The sequence below is a fragment of the Manis pentadactyla genome, chromosome 5 (genome assembly GCF_030020395.1).
Source record: "Manis pentadactyla isolate mManPen7 chromosome 5, mManPen7.hap1, whole genome shotgun sequence".
NCBI lineage: Eukaryota > Metazoa > Chordata > Mammalia > Pholidota > Manidae > Manis > Manis pentadactyla.
Window position 1 is genome coordinate 128,371,287 of NC_080023.1, and position 15,807 is coordinate 128,387,093.

Sequence of the window (15,807 nt, forward strand, 5' to 3'; positions counted from 1 at the left end):
TCCCTCTCAGTGCGTATGTCCTTTCCCATGAGGAAGCGTGTTTGGGGCAGTCCTTTTGTTCCACAGTGCCCACACTGGGATCAGGTTTGGGCCAGTTTGGTCTGGTCCTGATAGGCAAATAAGTTATATCCCTGTAAAGCCTTTGTTGGCTTCACAGGGGACCCCCTACCTCGACAGAATTTGGGCAGTTTTTCCTTGAACCTTATCCCCTTGCCCGGCTGACCATGTCTTATCTTTCTACCTAACACCTCCACTCCTGGAGTATCCAATCCTTTTCACATGCAGTCCAGAGGAGAGACTGAATCCTAGTAGGTGACTGAGGCTTGCTAAAATAGGTCTCCTTTCAATCTAGCTAACAGCAGCTGAGTAAGACTTTCAAAGATAGGTAAGACTGGATTTTGTTTCTGGGAGAAATGTTGCATTTAAAGACTACTAAAGCTGACTGTTAGAGTCATTTGGTTCAGCTTTTATTATTTGATCAGTATAGATTTTAGGGAGAGTAATAGTAAAAGAATTTTAGGCTTTTTTAGGCATAGTATCAAACTCAAAATTCACCAACCTGTGTGGAGGGACTACATGATGAATGCAGACCCAGATTGCCAATATATTTTTGTTGGGAACAGGAGAAAGACCAAAAAAGTTGTATTCCAAACTGAAGAATACAAATCTGACCTGTGTAGTCCTTGAACAATTTGGCCAGAAGAAAGACGCAGTCCATTTTTTTGCTTACTTTCCAGGTAAGAAACCCCGAAGCCTCTAACCCCTATGCTTCCTGCTCCTTGCCCTAACACCAAAAAAAGAAAGAGAGAGAGAGAGAGAGGGAGAGAAACCTATAGCTTAAAGTATGGAGTCTTCTGGAGAAGCACTTTTATGTGTATTCTTTTTATCATGATATTAAGGCATGAAAAAACATGGCTTTAAAAAATTATGGTAAGATATCTATAACAAAATTTACCCATTTGGTCATTTTTAAGTGTACAGTTCAGTGGCATTACTCACATTGTTGTATAACTATGACTACCATCCATCTATGTATAACTTTCTCATCTCCCCAAACTGAAACTCTACCCATTAAACACTAGCTCCCTATTCCCTCTCCCTGCTGCCCCTGGCAACCATTTTGCTTTTGTCTCTTACAATTTGATTACTGTAGCTACCTCATTTAAGTGGAATCATAATTTTTGTCCTTTTGTAACTACCTTATTTCACTTAGTGTAATGTCTCTAGATTCATCTATATTGTAGTATGTGTCAGAATTTTCTTCCCCATTAAGGCTGAATAGTATTCCATTGTATGTGTACACCACGTTTTGTTTCTGTCTCTGTTAAAATGGACACTTGGATTGTTTCTGCCTTTTAATTGTTGTGAATAATCTGCTATGAACAGAAGTGTACAAATACCTGTTTAAGACCTTGCTTTCTATTCTTTTGAATATATGCACACAACTAGAATTTTTCAAGAAACTGCCATGCCATTTTCCACAGCAGTTACTTCATGTTACATTCCCACCAGCAATGCCCAACAGTACCAATTTTTCCACCTCCTGTCCAACACTTGTTATTTTCTGCTTTTTTCTTAACAGCCATTCTAATGTGAATGAAGTGGTATCTTCGGTGGTTGTGACTTGCATTTCCATAATGGTTATGTTAAGCGTATTTTCATGTGCTTATTAGCCATTTATGCATCTTTGGAGAGTTTATTGAAGTCTTTACCCATTTTTAAATTAGGTTGTTTATATTGAGTTGTAGGTATTTCTTATATATTCTGGACATTAATCTTTCATTAAATAAATTTGAAAATATCTTCTCCCAATCTATAAGTTGCGTTTTCCTTCCTGTTGTGTCCTTCAATGTGTAAGTTTTGAGTTTTGATGTAGTTCAACTCACCTGTTTTTTCTTTTTCCCTGTTCTTTATGTCATATGCAAGAAATCATTGCCAAATCTGTCATGAAGCTTTTCTCTATATATTCTTCTAGGAGTTTCATAGTTCTAGCTCTTATATTTAGGTCATTGATACATTTTGAATTAATTTTTTTATTATGTAAGGTAAGAGTCTAACTTCATTCTTTTGCATGTGAATATCCAGTTTTCCCAGTGTCATTTGTTGAAACCACTGCTTTTTTATATTTAGTGAAAACTAATCTTCCTCCATTTGTTGACTTGACGTTACAGATCAGGGTAATGTATTTTAATATCAGCCAATATCTTCAATTAGAAGATCTAATAGAAAATAACAAACATGTATCTATATGTGTATATACACATTATTAATTGAGACATCAAAAAACTTTGCTGGAGTGGATATTATTCTATGGAAACAAAGAAAACATTGTATGTGACTTTCTCCAAGCCATACATTTGTAAAAATGGTTTGATAAATGTGCAGCTTCTTAAAAAAGTTCTCTGAAATGAATACTTGATGTATATTTTTGTTTTGTTCCCAGGCATGGAAGAGGAGATGGTTTGTGTTACGCAGTGGCCGTTTAACTGGAGATCCAGATGTCTTGGAATATTATAAAAATGATCACGCCAAGAAGCCTATCCGTATTATTGATTTAAATTTATGTCAGCAAGTTGATGCTGGATTAACATTTAACAAAAAAGAGTTTGAAAACAGTTACATTTTTGATATCAACACTATTGACCGAATTTTCTACTTGGTAGCAGAAAGTGAGGAGGAGATGAATAAGTGGGTTCGTTGCATTTGTGACATCTGTGGGTTTAATCCTACAGAGGAAGGTAAGTTCAAGATTCTTTTATTCAACCTAAGCTCTCCTTTATTACTACATTTTTAGAACTGTTCTTAAATTCTTTATTTCAGTTATACAATATAGTATTTTGGGTTTTTTGTTTTTTATAATAGCAACATTTAGAAAAAGCACTAAACCCTTCAATCAGTTTGGGAGAAACTTTTGATAGGTTTTAGAGAGCTTAACCATCACTGGAAAGTGTCTAAATAACTGTCCCAAAGAAGACACTGACAAAAAGACATACTAATTTAAGAGCATGTCTTGAGTTCCTATGTAAATACTAAGTTGAACCTTTTTAAGACTGCTGATATTTGATCATTTTTGGCCTACTATAAAAAAGCTTCTCAGAGAAGACAAATTGTAAATAGTGGGCTTTTGAAGGAAGTAGTATTTCTACGTAAGTGACAGGAGGGATGCAGAACCCTCTAGGCTTAGGGGCTAGGGAAAGAAAAGACCCAGAAGGCATAGAATTCTCCTTGACCAGAGCAGAGGCCTATGAGTGATAGAGGCCAGGGATAGTTGCTGGAGGACCTGAGGTTGTGGTACCTCTCCTGGGAAGAGCTGAGTGATTAGAGGTCTCAAGAAGAATTTTACAAGTGGAATTCCTCCTGAGGTGCTTTTCTACAGCTGTCCAGACCATGCATTCCCTGTGTACTTCTCTGTTTCTCTTCCTTTTTAAACACACACTGGAAACCTATGTAAGGACCCCGCAATACAAATTTAGGCTTACAGTGCCAAGAATCAGAAGTAAAGCATCCTGCAGTCTTTGACTGTATTGTCTTGTCTTCATGGTTATACTCACGTTTACAAGTGTGCATTTCCAAATCTCTCTCTTTAGGAGTGCTGGTGATTCAGGGAAGGGTGGAAAATTGTATTAGCAGTCAACATTTAGTTTTGTATCGAAGTCAAACAGTAATCCTCTCTAATGAGCTCAGGTCAGCACCCTACTTCCTCTCCGGCCAGTCAGCAGCCTAGGAGAAGGAGCCTTCCAGGCCCTGGGATTGGCCTGGTGAAGTGGGGGAAACCCCTCTATGAGGGAATCCAGAAGGCCCAGGAGGCAGCTCCAAGACAGGGAAGGAGGCAGACAGTTTAGACAGGAGGCGGCTAGTGAACTAGAGCTCTTCAGCAGAGCTCCACTTATTAAAAGCCTTTAGAAATTGTCACGTGTGGAATTAAGGTTTCAGTTTTTGTGAAGTTACTAAATATGTTCACATTTTAAGTGGGTGTGGGGGTATTATTTGTAGCTCAGTTAAACTCTTTTCCTTTCTTGTTTACATACATAGTCTATTTTTTAGTTCAGTGAAGGATTTTAAGTTAAAGTCACCAATGAGATAGCTCTCTTTTTAATAGTTATTTTAACAACCACTCAGTAATGATAATTACTGAATTTAGAAACATTATTTTTATTATGTGATAGATTTTCAGTCAAAATAATTTAAGTTGTATAATTTGTTGATGTTCTTTTGCCTGCTACCTTTTCAATTTAGAATCTGTATAGGGGACATGAAGGTAGACCTCTCATGTTTGTTTCCTCTATAGATTCAGCTGATCTGAAAGACAAAGTAGTAGGTGTTCTTCCATCCCTCTTTATTTTCTTTATAATTCTCCTAAATATAGCTAACAAAGGAAATGAAGATAACATTATTCAGTCAAGGAATATCTAATGTCTGGAAGCCAATTCAGGGGTGGGGTAGAGTTATCCCCCTAAGTATTAATGTCTAATGCTCAAGGGTCCCATATTAACTTTGCAAGTTTTAAGGATTCTGTTCCTTTGTCCACCTTTGATTGTTACCATCTGGGAGGTCTATGAACAGCCAGTCATCTCAGGGAAGAAGAAAAGTTTTGTCTGCTTTAGGAATTGGATTCATTAATTTACCAAATTATTTGAGTTTGCCAGCATTCTATTAGAATAGCTTGGGCATTCTATTCAACCAATATATATTAGGTGACTAGTGAAGGAGACAAAAGGCAAACAAAAACATTACAGACCTGAAACTGAGCATCTAGTGGGAGACAATTCATATCTAAGTAACTTATTACAGTTGTTGATGAGTGCAAGCTATATATATGTGTGTCTGTATGTGTGTTTGAATGCAGTCATATATATATAATTATACTTGAATATATTAAAGTATTAATATATAACATTAAAGTATAATTAAACATATACTTAAGTATGATGCAATGGGGGTATATAGATACAGTTCTTGCCCTCTTAGAGCTTAGTCTACTAAAAGGAACAGGTAAATAATTTGGAAATTATAATACCAGTTGATAAATGCTAAAAAAAATAAATAAACATGGATAGCAACTGATTTAGTCTTGAGAGTCAGAAAAGCCTAGGTAGTTTTAAATGGCTTTTTGTCTTTTGCTGACAATGTACTGAGAACTTTATTTTTGTACTTAGCACAACATTATCTTGATACTAGTAAGAATTGGTCACTATGTCTATTTTTACTTTATAAACTTAATTAGTACAGGGAGGAGGGGAAGTTTCAAAACTTGAAACCTACAGTGGCCTTTTTAGCGCCAAAACTATCAAATCCTTTTAAAAGCGATTAGAAATATATTTGTCTTGAGAGGAACTCTGAATTTGTGACCTTCTTATCTTTACAGTATCCACAAAAGGGTAGGTTGTAGGAAAATGAATAGCATGACTAATCAAACTTGATATATATGACCAGAGTTGGTTATCAGGAACAGCTATGCTAATAATAAATTATTTTTATCTGTTTATTAAACAAGCCCCCAAGGACTTCAGCTAGCTAGTGCTTTCTAAATTTAGTTCATGAGCTAAATCTAAACACAAATGTATTTATTTTTTTTAATTCTATAATTTAGGCTTTTTTACAAGTTCATCCTGGCCATCTCCCAATAGCCATAGTTAAAATGCCTAGCTATACTATGTCAAAGACTTGAATTTCTCATAAATCATGAAGTCATAAATAAATCACTAAGGCATAAATCAGTGAAAGATGAGCAGTCCTTCATTGTGTAGTATCAGGAAGTCACAAAAATATTTTCTTTTACTCTTAATTTGTTTTCTGATGCACAGTAACAAAACTACAAAAAGGCTTTAAAGTCAGCAAGTACATTTCCTTATTCATTTGTAGTAGCTGACTTTTCTGGATACCTCTTTAAAAACATCCATGCATTTAAAGATTCATATCATATTCTAAACTGTACAAAACTGCTGTTATCCTCTGTTTAGTATGACAAGGTAAATATCAAAATGACTTTGTTCTGTTAACTTTACTACTTGCTGTATGTATATTCTCTTACCCTATAATAGATCTCTCTACCAATCACTAAAAGGTGTTTCAGTTTTTACCTAGATCTGTCCCCTGAGTCCTGTGTTCTCCCTGTTTCAAAGAGCTGAATATGCCCCCACTCTTGGCTTAAAACTAATAACACAAATGATTTTTCACTCTATTAGTGTCAGGCTAGATGTGGGAAGAAATAGACTCTGCTTGGATATTACAGTCTGAGAAAATAACTATCCCCAGTCCCTATGAGAATAACTAATTTTCTCCTGCAAACAAAAGGAAAGGGGAAAAATCTGACCTGTGTTTTGATTCCAGGAACCTCTCAAAATATCATTACCATGTTATTTCCGCTGCCCCAGGTGACCACTGCTATTATTGGCAACTCGGAATGCTGGCAGGCTGAGTCTGTTTTTAAATTCTAGCTCATTGAACTGTGTGCGGTTCCTACAAATGCTTTTATTTAGTAGATTTGAGGGTAGAAACTAATTTCATTTGTTTTTCTTGGAAATGTGCAAATTTATTTTGCTTCTATACTGAGGTGGAAGCTGTTAAACCTGCTAAACAAGGGCACAACCTAAAAGCTGTACACAGATAACTAACTAGGAGCAAAGGCCCCTGGTCTGATTTCAGAGTGCAAGATTAGAAAGTTGCCTCTTACCAGTTGAGTTGCTTTTCTCAAAATGCTCAAATAATAGTGGCTTAAAAAAAACTGGCATGATTCTGTTTGATATCCTCCCCTTTGGAAAAGTAGGTAAGCCAACATGTGAGAACATACCCATGCTCTCTTTCTCATGAAGCAGGACCTCTTTATTAGGGAACTCATATTTCTTTTTGTACCTTCTTATTCAGGTGGAACTTACTACTGTGCAAGGCACCTATTTTAAGTGTACAGTTCAATAGCATTTTTCATATTCATCTCTGTCTATACATAGAAACAGAAGTCTGTGTAACTGCCACCCAGATCAAGAATGGAACATTTCCAGTCTCCCAGAAGGTTTTCTCATGGTTCTTCCCAGTAAAAACTCAGAAAAAAAGTTCAAATGTCTTCTAGCACCATAGATTAGCTTTGCCTATACGTGAACTTCATATAATTAAAACCATTGACTCTGGCTTCTTTCTTCCAGTATTAAGTCTGTGAGATTCATCTGCGTAGCATGTAGCAGGAAGGCCTTCATTCTATGCTATAGCATTCCATTGTGTGAATAAATCACAAATTACTGATCTGTTCAAATGTTCTTATGGGCCTTTGGGTTGTTTCCAATTTTTAATTAATATGGATAAAGCTGTTGTGAACATTCTTATATGTGCTTTATTTGATGGCCATGAACAGTTCTGTATAGCCATGAGTGGAATTGCTCCATCATAAGATACATATGTATGTGTGTGTGTGTGTGTGTGTGTGTATAAATACTTAGCTTCAGGAAATTTAGTAGCTGTAGTTTTCCACAGTGATTATAGCATTTGCTCTCCTACTAGCAGTGTATAGGACTTCCAGTTACTCTGCATTTTCACTAACATTGGTATTGTCAGTCACTAATTTTAGCCATTCTAATAAGCACATAGTGATATCTCATTGTGGTTTTCATTTGCATTTTTCTGAGGATCAGTTCAACCAGAGAGGATCTGGATTCATCGAGTCTCCTGAGATGGGGCTTAGGCGCAAAGGCCCCAGGTCCCAAAATTGCCTCTTACCAGTTGAGTTGCTTTTCTCAAAATGATTTAGATTTCTAAAATACCCCACAGGGATTCTGAAGCCATGGCACCTGTGGATAAGAATGAAGATATTTGCCAGCTTCTCCTGAGGGCTTATTTTAAAAGTCTCCAAGAAAGATGTTGCATTCTGTTCAGGAGGTAGTCATAACAAATAAGTCAATAAAAATTTTTTCTACTTGAAACACATTAAATAGATTGGGCTATGATTAAAGGTCTTCAATATGTGATTAATGAACAGAAGAAGCTGCAGGTTGCTTCACTGAAAACTACAACTACTGCTCTTTGTATCCATTTGTTAGTTTTACCTTTATAAAATGTTCTTCCACAAAAATTGGTGTTCAGAAATGAGAAGGTGGTTATTTTAACATTAATGATAATGCGTACTCTTTGTGGACTCTTATTTGCTAAGTTAATTAGGCATAGATGCATTTGAAATGCTTCCGTGTACCAAAAAAAAAAATTCTGTAATAGACCAGGTAACTTTAAATAATCAATAGAAACAGAGTAACCTTGACCTGTTCACCTTGAATTGTAAACATAATGTAAAACTTTTGCAATAGAAACCAAAAAATACTCTACCAGCCAGTGTAACCCACCTTCAGAGAAAAGGATCTCATCTGGTCTCTATGAAGAACACCATAGTTTTATGTTTTTGGTTACAGAATCAGAGGGCCTATCACATCAACTTTGAAATATTCTATATTACCAACAAGAAAGAGTAGAAGTGCTTCCCTGTGCCTAAGCTCTTGTGCCATTTGGTTAAAAAATACATTATTTTGAATGTTTTAGAGGCATTATCTGGGTACCCCAGGTTCTCTGAGATACACTAACACCAGGTTCCAAACAGGATAAAGCTGTGCATTTAGGTAGGGATCATAAGGGCCAATTTGTTATTTGTGGTTCTACTCACATAATAACATACTCCTCACTGAAGGTTTGCTAAGGCTTTCCTTAGTAGTACTTACTAGCTTTCTAAGTAAAAGCTAATTAAGAGTTTGCTCCAGCAGTTTATTAGGCCTCTAATGAATGCTAATCATACTCTTCATGCATCTGAATTAAGAGACAGGAAATAATTTTTCACACATAAGCAAACCCTAAACTAATGTTTGGTTCTTAGAAACTTGATACAAGCATTACTTTGAAAGAGCAGTAAGTTAGAAACCCAAGTGAGACAGAAAGCAATAAACATGGTCTACTCAATTACTTGGGACACAGAATAGGGACAGATCACATGTCTTTATAGAAGTTCTCCTTTTTCAGACCAGCGGGTTATCTTTGGGCAGAAATTTTGTGTTAGTGAATATTTAGACACAGTGCAATGCTTGCATTACAATATGCAGACCTGAGTATATAGTCAAATTAACATGAGTGAAATAATCCCAGAGACTAAAACTTTGAAGATGGCACATTATCTGGACCAAAGTGGCAGAGTAGTGACCTCTTCCCCTTTAAAGGCCTTTGGAATCATTGGAATCATTGGGCTTGCCTTTCCTGGTGTTTGAAGGTCTTTCTTTCATGAGCTTGGTAGTGAACATGATTGAAGATTCTCTCTAGTTCTTGCCTCTTGGAAGTATATGTAAGTCTTCCCATATTGTGAACAAGATACTAAAAACATAAAAGGAATATTTGAACCTCAGTCCCTTTCTTCAGAAAATTGAGAAGATGTTGCAGCTTTAAAGAGGTTAAAAAAACACTTTTGTCATTCACAGATGGGAGAAATGAAAGGTTAAAACTGAGGTGATCCCGTTGTGTTAATAAAAAAGTCAGACAAACAGGATTGTCTGGCTGGGTGATATTTTTTCCCTCTTAAGATGAATCACTCAGTTCATTTAGTGTATAGCCATCAAGTTTAGAAAAAATATTAAAGAACTATATATATATACACACACACACAAATACAAAACAACCGTCTGGAAAAGCTGTTTTAGGAGGTACAGTAGAAAACTATAATTCATGCTATTTTTATATAGTGATGTATTTCCAGTGTTTAATTTCTTTTTGGTTAGAATTAAGAATTTTACTGGATCATATAATTTTACCATGTTCTAGGGCAGAAGAAAGAAGTAAGTAAAACATACAGCCTGTAGGCTATATTAACTGCTTTCTGATCCATCTACTCTTTTTTTCCTCCTTAATGTTCTATGTATGTTTCTTGAGATCTTCTTTAAAAGGTAAGTATTTTTCGTAGTTTTTTTATTTTAACAATCCACAAGGATTTATTCTGGCTCACTGATAAATCTGGGGCATTTTAAATTCCCTTAAAAAAAATCTCTGTATATGTGCAACTGAATCAGAACTGTAAAAACATTTCGTAGGTTACATTATATACACTGTTTATGATCAGCATCTGTTAGAGATGATGAGCTATTTCTGAGTTATGCTGAAATTTTGACATTGTGGTGTAAATGTCCAAAAACTCATTTTTTGTATTCTCACCATTTTCTGTTCTCAATTCTTACAAATAAGAAGGAATTAATCTCGGGAGAGTGGGTGGGAAGGGAGGGAGAAGTGGAATAAAGGGGCATTACCATTAGCACACATAATGTGGGGGTGGGGCACAGGGAAGGTAGTATGGCACAGAGAAGACAAGTAGTGACTCTATAGCATCTTACTATGCTGATGTACAGTGACTGTAATGGAGTATGTGGTGGGGACTTGATAATGGGGGGAATCTAGTAACCACAATGTTGCTCATGTAATTATATATTAATGATACCAAAATTAATAATAATAATAATAATAAAGAAAGAATCAGCTTCTGGCATTAAAATGTTAGATTTTGTTAGATGTGCTTGTATGAAGACTTGACATTGCATACAGCATAACAAAGATAAATGTTAGAAATTAGCTCAACTTTTATTTACTCAGGCCAAACTCTCCAACTGAACAGAAATTCTAAGCTTTATTAGCTCACAAATTTTAGGAGCAAATTCCCAAGTGCACATGCGGGTGAATGGGTCTCACAGATTTGGGAGTGCCCCTCACTTTAATCTCTTCTATCCTGACATGGAGAAAGTGCTAAGTGAGCTTCTGCTGAGTGAATGAAACATTTTTTAGTGTCTACCACATGTATGGCACAGTGAAACATAGGAGTTTTGATCTTCTTTGGGAGGCCAACAATTAAAGATGCACTGTTATATTTAGCCATATTAACGTGTTGTTAATTCAAGCAACAGTTAGGATGTGAATTTCTTTGCCTAGGAAGAAGAGTTATCAAATATGGTACATAAAGTTTGCTGTGGTACATGCATGAATATTCAAGTTGAATACATAAAGACATCACAAGCATGTGGACTTACTCTGTAGTATCTACAGAAGTCAAAGCTGACATGTAGCTCCTCCCTGGTGAATTCACAAGCCAAATGACCTGCTTTTGATTCTGTTTGGTAAAACATATTAACTCCCTTACCACTTTCTAGCATCTTTTAGGCAATATTTTGTTTTGAAGTCTCAGTTTCAACGCAGCCTTTTCTGTCCTATTATAAATAGACAATAAACAAATTTGTTTATTCATACATGAGCCTTTACCTGTTTCTGGATTTATAGCCTTGTATTCCTAATCAGACTGACAGAATTTGTCTTCTGGGCTTTAAAAAGTTTACTTGGTTTTGTCAATGATGACACTGGCATTTTATTTCTAGGTTTTCAAGTTCTTTTCATATCACTTCATTCTATGTAATTTAGCTATTTTCATATGCCTTCTCAGAACATAGTTAAATGCCTAATAAATTACTTCTTTACTTGCTTACTCCTTTTGCATGAAAATACTACAGAAATCCAATAATGGCATATGAGGCTATGAACTGAGGGCAGAAGTGATACATTAAGGAAGAGTTCTTTCCCTGAAATGCTGTGAATCCCGGAATTAGAAGTATTTCTCCCTAGTCTGCTGAGAAATGGAAATAAAGAAATAAACAGCAAAATAAACATAGAGTGAAGAGCTGACCCTGGTGTGCCCAGCACCATAAGCCTATAGATGCCACGTAGGACAATGGGTCCTCTCGGAAGGCTGGCTGGGTTTAGGAAGCACTTTGTTTATTGCCATGGAAAAAATCTGCCTGTTGTGCTGCGATTGTAGACCATCTTCATAACCAGTGGCCCCAAAACTTAAAGACTGTTTGTTCAAGGGAAGGTAAACTATGGCTTTCTCAGCCTCTGGAAGAAAGAGCCCTACTTTGCAGTTCTCTCTGACAAGGACCAATTATTTCTTGTACAGATGTTGCCATTTCAGTAGTGTTTGTTTTAACCAACATTGTCATGGTTTATCCTGTTTGCATGTGTTTAAACAGTTTATCACCAAACTTTCAAACTGCTTTGTTTAAGAAAAAATTCTTAAAATGGGTGAGAAATGATAGTTATACTTTGGTGTTGCAGATCCTGTGAAGCCACCTGGCAACTCCTTACAAGCACCAGCTGATGTACCTTTAGCTATAAATACAGTGCCGCCCTCCACCCAAGTAGATTCATCCTCCCCTGCTCCACCTCCTCCATATCAACTCATCAACCTCGCACCACCCCTGGAGGATCCTCAAGACTACCTTTTGCTAATCAACTGTCAAAGCAAGAAGCCTGAACCCACCAGGTAAATCACATGTGCCCTTGTTTGAGAGAGAGAGAGAGAGAGAGAGTGTGTGTGTTTACAGTTAGGAATCTCACCTTTAAAATTATTTAGGCCTGATTTGAAGGCTTAAAAGAAACCGTCTGTACAGGCTTGTATTTTAGGCTTTGTTTTGGGTTAAGATTCCTCCACTAGTGACTTCTGATATTCAGGAGCTTTTATTGAAGAAACATATTTGCTGCTGTCTTTGGCAAAGAACGCCTGTACCTGCAAGGCTCTTCTGGGAATCTGTCTCCTGTTTCATAACTTTGTTACAGACTCACAGTATTACTTGCTTAACAGATTGAACTGATTTATAAATGGTGATCTTGCTCCATTTCTTATGTGATTGTAAACCAGCCAAGGGTCATCTTGTGTTTCTGAAGAAGGAGAGGAATACCTACTGCTAGAAGATTTTGAAAGCAAAACGATTCCATTGCAGTGAGTGTGTTGTGATTGCTTTGGGTCCATGTGAGAAATTAATCATACAGGTAAAATCCCAATACACTGAATTCCATGGAATATGCAAACTGGGCTTTAGTATAATGTGGTGAGATCAAACACATTGCTAAAAACTGTGAAACTTTGAAATCATCATACCTAGCAATGAAGCAGAGCTTAACCCCAACCTTAGACTTTATAAATTTTGAAGAAAGAAGCGTATGTGTTTAGGTCTTACCCAGAGGTATCATTAAGCCTTTCTCAAACCACTGGTTTCCCCATCATCTCCATCCCTGCTCTCACACCCCTCACTGCTTCTAAGCTATAAGATACTTTAATTCAATTCTTCTTGTCATTTGATGTTGGGTAACTAGAAGGCTTAAGGTAATGGTGCAAGTCGGAGCCAGCAAATGATGATCAGGGGTCTGCAGATATATTTATTGTCTTAATTTGCAGTATAAAAATTAGGGTGAATTGCATAATAGATATGAAAGGTATTTTTTAAAGTTATTAGGTATGAAGCATTTTCATAACAAAAAGTTTTTATTTTTCATGTAGAAAGTGACTGTTACTGGGCTAGTATCATACAAAGCACTTTTTCAAAATATTGTATATAGAATTTGGTTAGATCCACAAGTTAGTTTCTGCAAACCATTCCCTGAGATAATGGAAATAGCTCACAAATGTTCCAAAGATGGGTTTCTATATATTTATTGTAATGGGATTTTACCTGTAAGAGCAAATAAAATTTTTATATATCAACACTAGTTAATAATACCAAATTCTAACTTGATCTTGCTTGTTTGCTGTGTGAATATTTAAAATTACACACTCGCCATCTTGTTTCCTATGCTACTAAGATTTTATTTTTATTTTTTTTTATCTTTTATTTTATTTTTCACTATCAACCTTTTAAAAACCAACAGCTAAGTAACAGTTTTTAGTACACTTTCTTTTTACATAGTGTCTTTCATCGATCTCACTAGTATCACAGTTTTCCTGTTATAGTAGACATTCTGCTCAAAATCATTGCTCAGATAGATTTTGTATCTGTATTTTGCAGAAGTGACAGTTAGATAACGAATAATGAAGTGCCCACTATTTTGCCAGGTACTGTGTGGCCCAAACAAATTACATAAGGTACAGATATAATCACCTTCAGAATTTACAAGTAAAGCTTGTGAAGGAATCAAAACATGCAAGCATTAAGTGTTCATAGATGAAGGCAAGATATGAGGATCACCTTGCGAACTCTTGTTCATCCTGCACAGATGCTTAGCTCAGTGCAGACACATTCTCCGCTAGGAAACCTTCCCCCAAACTCCCAGACTGGATGAAGTGCCTCTTGGGTTTTCATAGCATTCTGGTTGTGCCTCCATATCTGTGTTTTATCACAGAATTGGAAATAGCTTGATATTTTTACTTATTCTCCACTAAACTGTAAGCTAGTCAAGTGCAGGGAATTTACCACTCATTGTACCTCTAGCTTTTCTTAACTCACATGTTTAAGTTAAATGAAGTGCACATTTTAAAGTATGAGTTGGTGCAATTGAAATTTCTGGAAGGCACAGTGCAAGTGCTTTTAAGATGGAGGGTGAAAAGCTTCATAGGAGAAGTAGGATTTGAACTACACCTGGTTGATAAGAGAAGAGGAGACTTATTACTAACTTGAGGGAAAATAGCTTGAGGGAAAGGAGTCAGAGTGGGACTAATGGTAGAAAGGTGAGGAGGAAAGCCTGATTGGAGTAAAGGGTTCGATTTGGGGAACAGTAGGGCTAAGAGAGGACGTATAAGTTCAGGGCCAGGTTATTAGTAGCCTCAATGCCAAGTGGAGTAGTTTGTGAGGTTTTTATAGCTCCCACAGCCTATAGAAACCTGAACAGGATTTTCTCTGAGTAGGTGAGTGGTATGAAAACCATGTTTTGAAAATACTGATACTGTGTTAGTATAGCAGTATTGTCCTAGAGATCGACTGGAAGAAGGAGAACATAGAGGAAAGCAGTCCACTTAGGAAGGTGCAGTGGAGATCTCAGCAGAGACTCAGACCTGAACCTGGGGGTAGTGACAGTTGAGGAGATACTTGGCTAGGGAGGAGGACTTTGTGCCTGAATGATGGTGGAGAGCAAAGAGAAGGGATCAGTGCTGACTGGGTTTTGAATCTGGAGACCCTGGATAAAGACATCTCTTTTAATGGCAAGTCAGAAAGGGCAGTTAATTGGAGAAGTAAGTTAAGTTCGGTTTGGTACACATGGGCATGTTAATACTGGAATAGCCAAGTAGAAATATATATGAACAGTTGGACAGGATGGGACTCAGAGTTTGGTGAGAGAGATGAGAGTTGTTAGCATTCAGTGGAAGATGAAGTTACGAAAAAGTAGAAGGGTAGTCAGTGAGAGAGAAGGAAAATCAAGGTAGTATAATATGGGTTCTCTGATACTTGAGGGGGAGCATTTCAATGAATAAATGCAAGACACAGTGTCAGGTGTTACCATGAAACCAGAGAAGATAAGCACTTAAGTACCACAAGTTATTTTTTTAAATACCAAGTTTAAGTTCCTACAGGACTTTGGACAGCAGACATAGGGAGTTAAGGCATCTTGTTTAGCCTTAAGGAAATGTAAGTGTGCTGGTATTGTTAGCTTCATTCTGGCTTATGCCCAAATTTTGTGTTGCAGAGACTTAAAATGTACCCAAAGCATAAACTACACTCTGATGAAATTTCTCAAGCTTAGTTATTGTTTGGAGTTGGCTAACTGTGGTTTATGTTTGGATCCTCTTTCTAGTAGTGGCTAAATGTTAAAGAAAATTAGTAGAAAGGAAGATACACGAAAACTATCAAGTTACCACCTTGATAATTCAAGTAGAACAGTTTGAATTTATGCAATACCAGGTAATGGTTAGATTTTGAGTCTTAACCGGATAACAAATTTGCCACAGGAAGACTAAAGAGCAATGGATCGACTGATGAACTATGTTGGCACATGGTTTTGCATGCTCTTCAGAGGATACGCTTTTCCTTTGGTCTATTCCTTAATGATTAA

At 36.5% G+C, this 15,807-nt stretch overlaps 1 protein-coding gene across 6 annotated transcripts in view; it reads left to right on the top strand.

The window, feature by feature from the left end:
- Positions 1 to 15,807, top strand: part of GAB1 (GRB2 associated binding protein 1) — a 157,761-nt gene that overhangs the window by 115,389 nt on the left and 26,565 nt on the right. For 3 of the 6 annotated variants that reach the window (XM_036892113.2, XM_036892116.2, XM_057502659.1), the window contains exons 2-4: positions 2,444 to 2,738; positions 12,103 to 12,310; positions 12,686 to 12,766. In XM_036892113.2, the coding sequence (XP_036748008.1) occupies positions 2,444 to 2,738; positions 12,103 to 12,310; positions 12,686 to 12,766 (584 nt within the window). Of the gene's footprint in view, positions 1 to 737; positions 931 to 2,443; positions 2,739 to 12,102; positions 12,311 to 12,685; positions 12,767 to 15,807 lie in introns of all 6 variants that reach the window. The other 3 variants (XM_036892115.2, XM_036892117.2, XM_057502658.1) reach the window with 2 other exon arrangements.